The 12043-nt window shown below is 41.2% G+C and overlaps 1 protein-coding gene and 1 pseudogene across 1 annotated transcript; both read right to left on the bottom strand.

Moving 5' to 3' along the window:
* Positions 1-1654: 1654 nt before the first annotated feature.
* On the bottom strand, positions 1655-2587 carry LOC131481392 (olfactory receptor 2H1-like). Its single transcript, XM_058670077.1, has one exon. The coding sequence runs from the start codon at positions 2585-2587 to the stop codon at positions 1655-1657; it is 933 nt and encodes a 310-aa protein (XP_058526060.1).
* A 490-nt stretch (positions 2588-3077) lies between these two features.
* LOC101521916 (olfactory receptor 2G3-like) lies at positions 3078-10498 on the bottom strand (annotated as a pseudogene).
* Positions 10499-12043: the final 1545 nt, after the last annotated feature.

The following is a 12043-nucleotide window of genomic DNA, read 5'->3' as shown; positions in this document are numbered from 1 at the left end:
GAATCTTAAAGGTTAAAGTCATCAGGATATGTTTTACAAGTCACTATTGTAAAAATACAGGAAACAATTTTTTAAATTTAAAAAATTATCAAATAGTGAGCATTTCAATAGCAATTAGGGTACAGGTTCAGACACCTGCTTCTTGTAGAGTCTGGGTTTAATTTCTAGCTCTAAAACTTTGGCTGATCTGGGGACAGCAGTGAATACTCAGCCTGGTTTCTGCCTAATGGGTTACCAGAGAGCTCCCACACTCCAGCTTCTATTCGACCAAGCCAAGACGTGGTAAGTGCTTGGAGAGTAAAAATTCAGACACTGAGTTCCTTGTGTCTCTGTCTGGCTCTCTGTGTCTCTCTGATAAATAAGCCCCCCCCCCCAAAAAAAAACCCTCCTACAGTTTGCCAAGAATGTTGAATGTTATGCTGACTTACGTTTAAAAAAATGCTTGACATGAATAAAAAATTCATAAATTTTATAAAACTATGACGTCAATAAAACAAATGCCATAGACGTGACAGACACAAATTTATTATTTTAAGCCTATGCGCAGAAGCGAGCATTGTGGTACCGGGGTTCAGCTGCCACTTAAGATGTCTACATCTCTTATCAGAGTCCCACCTTAAGGGTCAGCTACTCTGCATCTGATCCAACACTCAACTAATATGCCCGAGAAGGCAATGAGTCATGACACAAGTACGTGGGTCCCTGCTACCCAAGTGGGAACCTGTCCTACATGTTGAAGGCATTTGGACAATGAAACAGCAGCTGAAGGGTCTTTCTCTTTCTGTCACTCTCCTTTTCGAATAAGTAAATAAGTATTCCTAAAAACATAAAACTATATGTTCATTTGTGGAATGTAAAAACTCAGAATTAAAATCATGTTTGTGCATTTTGTCTGAGATTCCACACTTAGAGTTAATAGTAATTGTGTTAAAAGTATTGAGAGCTATTTTGGGCTGATAAGAAATGCATAAGAGAGTTACATAAGTTATTTTATCAGTGCTTTCACTGATATTCAATCAATATTCAATCTCATACCCCATTTCCCATAATAGCTTCTTCTGCGGATGGGAGACATCAGAAAAAAATTCTGGGTGCACATAATCCCTGCTGCTCCTTCTGAACGAGCAAGAATCAACATCCCCTGAAGAAGGAAAATAGCTGGAAAATTACAGCTTTCCAGGAAATCTTCACTCTTTCATGTAAACTATGACAGAACACCTATTCCCAGGAGCAGTATTGACCATGAGATCTGGAAACCAATCATTTCCATGATAATAATGCAAATTTTAGAAAAAATGTATTCCCATAGTAAGAAATGAATTTTTCATAACGATGTCTACATGTCCTTATGTAGTAGAATAGAAAATCTAATATTAATGAAAGTATAATGATAGACACATACACACACATACAAATGTTTACCTCTTCAAAGAGTCTATAAAAGGCACGTGAGAAGTACACAATAGTTCCAGAAAAGAGGATAATAAAGGTTGAGTAGGTATCTTCAGAATGCTATTAAATTGCCCATTCAGTCTTATTTAGTGAATTTAGTCATTGCTCCTTACGTATGAAAAGAGATCATGTCTCTTGAAACAAGATCATGTCTCCAAGCTTCAATTTCTGAGGAATTCCATGAGTATGCTTCACATCCTTTCTAACTTGGGTCTGTTGTCAGCAACTTTTTGATTGCCCACTTAACTTCCTTGTTTCTCAAGGTGTAGATCAAAGGGTTAAGTGATGGTGTCACTACAGTATAGAAGAGGGTGAGAAATTTGCTGTGATTTTGTGTGTACTTGCTTTTAGGTTGGATATAGACAGCCATTATGGTCCCAAAGAACAAAACCACAACAATAAGATGGGACCCACAGGTCCCAAAGGCTTTTCTCCTGCCTTCAGCAGATTTTATCCTCAGCACACTCCTAGCAATGCAGCCATAGGAGAGCAGAATCAGTCCAAGAGGTATAACCACAAAGAGCACAGTAGCAATGGAGAGTTCGTTTTCCAAAAACCTTGTATCTACAGAGGCAATTTTAACCAGGGCAGGTTCCTCACACGTGAAGTCATCCACCTGGTGGTGACTGCAGAATGACAACTGGAAAATGAGAATTGTCTGAACTGTGGACTCCACAAAACCACTGATCCATGCTATGGCTGCTAGTTGCTTGAGAAGCTTTGGGTGCATGACAACAGCGTAGTGGAGGGGTCGGCAGATAGCGTTGAAACGATCATAGGCCATAACTGTTAGAAGAATACACTCTGTGGAACCCAAGCCCAAAGCCACATAGAATTGGATCGCACAGCCAGTGTAAGTAATAGTCTTCTTGGGGCCCTTGAGATTCCAGAGCATTTGTGGAACAACACTGGTTGTGAAACAGAGGTCCAGGAAGGAGAGGTTTGAGAGGAAGAAGTACATGGGGGTGTGGAGTTTGGGGCTCAGATAGGAGATCAGTATGATAGCTGTGTTTCCAATCAGTGTCAGAACATATATAATGCAAATAACTGGAAGGAGAATCATCTCAAGTTGGGGCTGGTCAGAAAAGCCCAGTAAGATAAAACCTGCTGGGGTGCTTAAATTGATCCCATTCATTGATTCTTAATGTGAATCACCTGTTTTATTCCTATGGGAAGAAAAATAAAATACTATAACAAGTGGAAGAAGAACAAACCAAGTAAAACTCAAGCATTAATTTACTGGTATTATATATAGAGAAAAGACTGCAGCAAAATAATGCAACCTAAAACATGATAGGTTGACTTGACTTGTTACACAGAAAAAAATGCATGTCAGGAAAGCACCAACTATAGTTAAAAAGTATGCAAAAAAGAGACATCATAATCTACATATGCACAGATTTGAGACATAAAGCAATTTACCTGAAAACAAAATACTTTGGCAATTCATGTTCATGTTGTGAAAGAGGAAAGAAACTGAAAATGAAATTATTATGAGCTATATAGATACCTAGGAGATAGACAATAACTATTATAGCTTATAAACTGAAAAACACATAAACTAGGCAAGACTAGCAGAGAAAATACATAAGTGAAGTAAGGTTATAATATTTAAGCAAGCACACCTAGATATGACTACCACCAATATTCATGTTTTCCAATGATGTAATTAACTCTTGAAGGTAGAACACGTAAGAGAGTAAAGAAAGAGTTCTGTCAATCATTGGTCTGCTATCTTCATAAATGTTATTCTCTGGAAGAATTCAATTCATTATACTCAACAGCAAGATCTCTACCCTGATGACACAATACATACGCCTTTAAACATTTTAAAATTCATTTATTTATTAATCTATTTTCATTTTATTTAAAAGTAAAAAAAAAACAATCAACAACAACAAAAAGAAAAACGATAAGTCTTCATCTTGCAGTTTATTCCACAAATGCTCACAGCAGCCAGGGCTGAGCCAGGCTGAAGGCAGAAGCCTGGAAGCTCAGCTGAGTCTCCCACGTGGGTGACAGGGATCCAAGTTCTGATAGTAACCTGCTGCTTTGTGGGATGTGCTTTGACATGAAGCTGGATTAGAAGCACAGGGGCTAACACTTGAACTAGGCATTCCCATTTAGGATGCAGGCTTCTCCAGCAGCATTGCAACTGTCACACCAAATGCCCCACCCTAAGATGTATTTATTACCAGAGTACATGAATTTAGCCACCAAACTTAATCTGGTAATATAATGTCAGTTGCATAGAGTATGTAATGTTAAGTCAAGCTATTAACATGCAAATATTAAGAAATGCTGTAATGAAACTGAATACTTCTGATCTGCCAATTTTACGTCTCTAAAATGATTGCAACAGATGGATAACTATGAGATTGGAATATTTTTTAAAAGCTTCCTTGAAGTGAAATTTTAAAAATCTTTCCAATGAAAATCTTGGACTTTCCTAAATATTTTTACTAAAAAAACTAAAAGTGAAATTCTAGTAACGGTGGACATCATTTCCAGACCCAGGTGATTATTATATAGTCCCGTTTTGTGAGAATATGTGCCTTACTTTGATATTCAAGGTAATAATAAATTGTATGCTGAAACTTTCAAAGGTAAATCTATTACAGGTCTTAAATAGAGGATAATATTCCTAGAACTACAATAACAACTAAACAGAAACTATCACACATACTCACATGGCTTAGCATTTGTCCACCTGGCAAGTATTTTGAATGTTCTGATACCAAAGAATTGACATTAATTTTTGTGGCATTATTTCCTCTGTTATTGATGAGAAAATGAAAGCACTGTTGTTGAAGGATTTGGTGCTTACTGGAAGAAAGGCAATAGTAAGCAACCTCACTTGGCATAATCTTATGTTGTCCCAATTTCTTCATAGGAATTGATATATCGATAAATAACTGATGTTTTCCACCGAGGAACACAATGACATTCCTTCTCCTCACTTTCACATTATTTTTCGTTATTTGTTTACTTTTACTTTGAAGAGTTACAGAGAATGAGAGTCAGAAAGAGACTTTCCATCCATGGGATTACTCTGCAGATGGTTGCAGTGCTCACAGCCGGGCTGGTCCAAAACAGAGTCCGAAACAACTTCTGGGTCTCCCACAAGACTATAGCGATCCAAAGCCTCGAGTCAGCCCCTGCTGCTTTCCCATACCAATATCACAGAGCTGGATTGCAGCAGCCAGGACTACAACTGGCGCCATATGGATGCTGATGCTGATGCTGCAGGTAGAGGGTTTGTATGCTACACTTCCATAATGGCCCCTACTTTCACATTCTTTTTTTTTAATTCTTTTATTTTGGTAATGTTTACATAGTTGAAGAGGGCACCAAAATGTCTTGTCTGCCAATTTACCGTTTCTAAGAATATGATGTTGAATGATATGTGAAAATGTTCTTCTGTTAAAATAAAGGGAACCAGATCTAGGTTATCTTTAAAAATGAACATTCTTTCATCACTTTCACAACACAAAAGAGTAATCCTCACCTTTTTGAGAGACTAACATGTCCAGGCTGTTAGTGGATTTGATGAGAATTTCAGTCCCTAGCACAGTCCCAGGAGTGCCAGTGGAGAAATCATGGATGGGTGACTTGTTGGCACAACCATTTCTTTTATTTTTAGCTCACACTATTTTCACGTAGATGATATCCACATTATTTATTCAGGACACATCTTGGGAGCTCTTTCCCAGGTAACTTTCAATAATGACCACTTTCAAGAGAGAAACAAGTCTCAGGAGAGAAAAAAACCACAGGGACTTGCACCTCTATATCCACAAGGAGACAATCAATTGCACATCACAGCCTACACATCCACATGCACATACTCCTTCATTTTGTTACAAGAACATCTTTAGCAGGAAGGGACATTCTACTGCTTAATCTTTCTACTCTCCTATAACTAATGTAGTTAATGAATATATTAAATTCCCCCATTACAAATACTTAAGAAGCTGATATAGTTTAAGATGATTCTTTGCCATGGACTTTCTGTGTTCTTTCCTTCTATGAAACATATTTCTTATGAAATATGTAATCACACTCTAATAATGATGTGTTCCTAATACCTATTTTCCATATAATATTCTACAAGTTTCTACAGAAGGTGAAGCCTTGCTCTAATTAAGTAAATTTTTCATTGGACTCAGATAGTACTAAATTAATTGGAATATATTTAGACTAGCAAATTTTTCTCTCTTCCTTGATTTGTTACTTGAGAAACACTCTTGATTTTGAAAATATTAACTTTTTAAAAAAATCAAGGTTGATACTTACTGATTTGTAGATTACTCTGAGACATTCATTATCTATAACCTAATGTCTACTCCACAAATGTGTTTGGAAAATGATTGACTGAAGCTGATGTTTCCTTTTATGCTGAGAATAATTTAGCAGTGTTTATTTAGCAGTAGCTTTCTAAATTGTTTTGTCTAAAGAATCAGATCATCATTCAAATATGTACTATTTCATCTTTTAAAAAGTACATCTGTACAGTTCACTTCAAAACTGTCATTCCATTAAGTGTATTTCCTTTCACTGTTTACATTTGACAACAAGAAAAAAATCACAAAAATAAGCTTTGTTAATGTTTATCTTGCTTTTCTTTGGAATCTATTTGTAGACATGCAGCGATTATTTTACTATCATTTGTTTACAGATATAGACAATATGTGAGACAGTTTGTCCACAGCCAAGCAACATCCGAGAAGGTTATAAGCCAGAAAGATAAATTCCTAGTTGTTCTACCCACACTACACTAAACTTCCTTCATCCACACATGTGACATCTTAAAATGGTTCTTATGATAGTCAAATATGAGCAGAAATGGTCACCACTGAGTGCTTCAAACTAGATGACCTAAGCAACAGAAATTTCATAGTCTTTAAGTCCAGATCTTTTCTTTCTGGCTTGCAAATAGTTGCCTTGTGTTTGGATACCCATGTGGCTTTTTTCTTTGTAGGTGTATGTCCCTGGTGGCTCTCCGGCTTATCATAAAAGCAATAGTCATAGTAAATCCAGATCTCACTCTTACGTCCTCATTACCCATTTGATCTTTTTTTTTTTAAAGATTTTTTTTATTGTTATTGGAAAGCCGGATATACAGAGAGGAGGAGAGACAGAGAGGAAGATCTTCCATCCGATGTTTCATCCCTAAGTGAGCCGCAACGGGCTGGTACGCGCCAATCCGATGCTGGGACCAGGAATCTCTTCCGGGTCTCCCACGCGGGTGCAGGGTCCCAAAGCTTTGGGCCGTCCTCTCCTGCTCTCCCAGGCCACAAGCAGGGAGCTGGATGGGAAGTGGAGCTGCCGGGATTAGAACCGGCACGCATATGGGATCCCGGGGCTTTCAAGGCGAGGACTTTAGCCGCTAGGCCACGCCGCCGGGCCCAAACCCATTTAATCTTAAAAACTTCTTTTCCTATGATTCATTTCATTTATTTGAAAAATGCAGCATTACAAATAGAGAGAGGGAGGAGAAAGCAGAGAAAGATTTCCCATCCAGTTTAGGCCAGTTTGTCCCTCTACCTCCTGACAGCTGAACCAGCTCCCGTGCTATTCTCTCTCTTCTCACCAGCCTTTTCAAAGCTCCCTTCACATCTTTGTTTCTCAAGGTGTAAATGAGAGGGTTGAGAGTAGGTGTGACCACAGTGTAGAGAAGGGTGATGAACTTTCCTTGATTGTGGGCGTAGGAGCTGTTGGGCTGGATATAGACAGCTGTAATGGTCCCATAGAAAAGTGTTACTACCAGCAGGTGGGACCCACAGGTTCCAAGGGCTTTCCGCCAGGCTTGAGCAGACCGGATCCTCAGCACTGCTTGAACAATGTGCCCATATGAGACCAAGATGAGTGCCAGGGGGAGGAGGAGCAATACCAAGGATGCCACGAAGAGCTGGACCTCATTGGCATGAATATCTACACACGCCAACTTAATCATGGCAGGCACTTCACAAATAAAGTGGTAGATCCTGTTGTTTCCACAGCGAGGGAGTCGAAGGGTGATAGTTCCCTGAATCAGTGTGTTGCCTACTCCACTCAGCCACACCATTCCTGCGAGCAACTGACAAAGTCGTGGGTGCATGACTGTGGCATAATGGAGTGGGCGGCAAACGGCAGCATAACGATCAAATGCCATCACTGCTAGGAGAACGCATTCAGTGGATCCCAGTGCAGGGGCACATAGAGCTGAATGGCACAGCCTATGGGTGTAATGGTCTTGGCTGGGCCTTGGAGGTTCCACAACAACTGGGGAACGATGCTGGTGGTAAAGCAGAGGTCAACAAAGGAGGGTTTTTTTTTTTTTTTTTTTTTTTTAAGGATTTACTTATTTGAAAGGCAGAGTGATAGAAACAGAGGGAGAGACAATGATCTTACATCTGCTGGCAGCTGCCCAGCTGTCCTTGATAGCCCAGGGCGGGGCCCGACTGAAGTCAAGAGCCAGGCACCGCCTCCAGATCTTCTGCGAAGTAGAGCAGCCCATACTCAAACCAGTACTCCGATATGGAATTAAGCCACTGCACCTCAATACTGGTCCCTGGATTTTTTTTTTATCTGCCTTTTTTTTTTGAAAGTGGATAATACCATTGTTTCCACACCAATATCATTTTACCCTGTATCTGGGGTCAGGGAAAAAAACAAAGGGAAAAGCCCCACCCAACCTCCCACCCATCCCAGATCCCCAATAGGAGGCGCGCTCTGAGGGTCCTGCTCATACAGTTTTGATAGTTCATCAGTTCTGGATTGCTGCCAATCTCGCAGTTCCAATCGCAATGAACCCTATTCAGAATCCACTGGCTGACAGTCTCTTCATGGTTGGGGTTCTAAGATCAGCAGTTCAGTTGGAGGGATCTCCAAAGAAACTTCATCTGAGATGATCCCAGGCCTGATTCTTGCGCGAGTTTACTAGTACAGAGTCCGACACTGACTGTCACACCAATCAACTTATGCTCATGCTGGTCGTTGGGATTGCTGGGTTCGTTCTGTTTCCAGCCCTGTCTTCCTCGTGAACCAGCGGGTGTTGTAGTCCAGTTCAATCCTGCCCACTTCATACTCGGTCCTCACGCAAACCGGTTGGAGCTGCAGCCTAGTTGGGGTGACTCCCCATAACGCCCACCAGTTCTGCCCCCTACCCTGGTTCCCATGCTTGCCAGTATGCACCGCAGGCTTGTCAAGTCTGTCCTACATCCTGTTTAGCTCTCTCAAATGTCGATGGGCATTGAAGCCCAGCTCAACCCAACCAACCTACTATCCAGCCCACATACCTACTGGCAGGAGCCCTTCTGTACAGCCACCCCTGCCCCTGTCCTGGTGTTCGTGCTGTCCAATGAGAGTGGTAGCCCCGAGGGAGGTGCCCACTATTTCCCTTCTAGGCCACACTCACTCCCAGATTATGCACTCTCCAGGTAGTTCTGGCATTTGAGTTGACAGAATTAGCTCCCAGTGCCAGCCTCTGCCAGCTAGTACTGCGGCTAACCCAACCAACCCTCACCCACTCTAGTTTTTGCTTGCACCAGTCGGAACAGTCAGCCCACCGTGGCCGTTTCCTTATCTAGTCCACATGAGGCCCACAGGTGTTAAACAGCCCTGCCTATTCTGATCTGCCCCCATCCCAACTCACGCTTTCCAATGGAAGTAGTTGTCCAGCAGGGAAGCCAAAGTTCCCCTGTCAGCTTTGCCTCCTCCCCCTGATTAGCACATGTGCCGTTTGAGCGCTGCAACCACATCTGGTACGGCTCATCTCACCTTGGCATTCCTTATTGTGTACTAGTATGTGTCGCAACCGAACCTGGGTCGACCCACACTCTGTTCTGGCGCTCGGACTCACCAACGGGTGATGTGAACAGGTTCAGCCTGGTCTGCCCCCAATCCATGCCATGTGTATACCAGTGGGATAATTTCCATAGCGTGTTCTGGGCTGTTTCCTATTGTGCTTCTTGTGCTTACCTGCAGGGACTGTGTCCTGCCAGAGGAGTTGCCCAGATTCCTCCATCAGAAACTCTCCCAGTGCCAGGTTTCGCGCATACCAGTGGGTCCATGAGCCAGCCCTGTTCAGTTCACCTCCTGTCCTAGCAGGAACAGTGGTGTTTCCTGACTGTTCTTCAACCCAATCTGGTTCTTATTGTTGGATGTTTCAACCCAGTCATGGCTCTTCCATACCCCCATACAGCTTACACATGGCTCAGTAAGAGCTGAGACCTAGCCTAGTCTGTCACACATCTCCCCTGGCCCTGCAGAGCACCAGATGGTGTTGGAGTCTGACCCGGCTTGGTGCTTCCATTCCCAGTCCACACTTGTGCCAAGTGGGATTACACTCGTATCCTGATCGGAACACAGCCCCATTTACAGCCCATGAGCTTATTGATGGGAAACTCAACCCAGCTAGAGTATCCCCTTAGCTACCCAACTGGGCCTATTCCCAGCCTTAGGTCTCGTGAAGGCCAGTGGCTGCTCTGATTCAACTTGGTAGAGCCCCTCTCTTGTCCTGTCCCCTTAGATGCTGTGGCTTAGCATCCCTGTCTTACGCAGATCAGTAGGTGCAAGAACCTACTTGGCATGACCTGTGCTCCAACCTGATTTCTGTTGTTTCTTGTGAGTTAAGGTTAGCTCAGCCCTGCCCATTCTGTCCCCTTCCAGTGCCAGCACGGCCCACCCCACATTCTGTTAAAGGATGCACTTTCAGGTGCTGCTGCATTGACCTGCCCTGACTGTTTTGGGTTCCTGCACCCGTGTGTGATGGCAGGTGGCATGGTCACATCTAGCTTAGTTCATCCCAACCCCAGCTTGCGAGCTAACCAGGGGAACTTGTATTTCCACAGGGTTGAACAAAGGAGAGGTTGGTAAGAAAGTAATCCATGGGGGTGTGGAGCATGGAATCCAGACAGGACACCAGGATAATGGCCGTGTTGCCTACCAGTGTCAGAAGGTAAGAGATGAGTACAACCACAAAGAGAATCTTCTCAAGCTTTGGCTGACCAGAGAAGCCGACCAGTATGAAATCATCTCCCAAGCTGTGATTAACTATCTTCATTACCTTACTACTCATGAAGAAGATGGAGAAAAAAAAATACACAGGCGTTAGTGGGATGCGATGAGAGTCAGAAGTACACTTAAGAGAAACTGATGTTCAAAATGAGGAAAGGGTGTGTGATGGACAAGATACAAGGAAAGAGAATTTGGAATGAGGGATGATGGGAAGGAAAGAAAGAAAGAGCAATTCTATTTGTCTCCTAAGGGAAAGTGAAAGTATATAAAACTTGCAAAAGCCTGCTAAAAGATGTGGTAACATCAAACAGGCGATACCAGAAGTGATCAGTAATGTATGATATCTCCTTTTTCTAAATCATTTCATTTTTTCCTAAAATACATCCTCTTCTTCATCCCTTCCAGCCCCTTGCTTTTGGCCTGGGTTGCAATAGAGTATGGGCCAAATCCCTGGGACCCTGCATTCACATGGGAAACCATGAAGAAGTTCCTGGCTCCTGACATCAGATCAGCTCAGCTCTGACCACTGTGGCCACTTATGGAGTGAATCGGCAGATGGAAGAACTTCCTCTCTATCTCTCCTTATTTCTGTATCTGCCTTCAAATAAAAAATAAAAAATAAATTTTAAAAGCATACACTTTTCAAAAACGGACAGAATTTGTGTATATATTTGTTAGTTATAGTGTGATGGTTTTATTGATAAATAAATAAATGTAAATATATATATATATATATATATATATATATATATATATATATATATATAAAATATCCAATCAGGGTAAGTATATCTACATGTTCAAGTATGTAACATTTCTTCATGATGAAAGAATCCAAAATCCTATCTTCTAATTTTTAGTAGAGAAATCTATGGTATATTTTCATTATCTTTTTCCATTTTACTGTGGCATAAAATTCACAAATCTTACTACTCAAAGTTCTTCACAATTTTAGCTCCCTTTTCTACATTCAGAATTATCTTCCAACAGAAGTTGCTTGAAAGTCCCTTTACTACTTTGTTCAAAGTTTCAACTTCTTGGTGAAATCCTTTGGCCAATCCTGTCTCATTCTCTATGACTAAAGTTTCCTCTGCTATCATCAAATTCTGCTGCCCCAGTGAAATTTATCTTTGGGTCAACATTTTACAAGAGCTCAGCTTCTCCCTGCTAAACAATCCTCTTCTGAAGGCCTAAATTACTTTATTTGCAAGAGTGTGGCAATTTACATAGGGGCCTGTTCCACTGAGCATGCCAGTGTGCTAAAGTGGAAAGAAATCTTTTACAAGTTGCAAATATTTCTCTTATATTTGTTATACTTGACACACAAGCCTCTTTCTGAACAAAGTAGACAATAAATAAATGCATTTCAAGCAACTTTGAGCCTTTGTTCATTGTATTAAATTGCTTTGTTCCTTGTATATCTGCTTTAATTAACAAAAATGTCTTTGCAAGATATATTAAACAACCAGCAATCTGACATGTGTGTTATATTCATTAACATACAGATTGTTGCTCTAAAAGACACACACTGCTCCTTCTCTGTATCTTTTTCTCACTACTCCATCAAAAAAATTCCGATATCTTTAAAAAT

Source organism: Ochotona princeps, chromosome 1 (genome assembly GCF_030435755.1).
Source record: "Ochotona princeps isolate mOchPri1 chromosome 1, mOchPri1.hap1, whole genome shotgun sequence".
In the NCBI taxonomy this organism is placed as follows: Eukaryota; Metazoa; Chordata; class Mammalia; order Lagomorpha; family Ochotonidae; genus Ochotona; species Ochotona princeps.
Note: the sequence above shows the minus strand (reverse complement) of the source record. Positions and strands in the feature narration are given on the sequence as shown.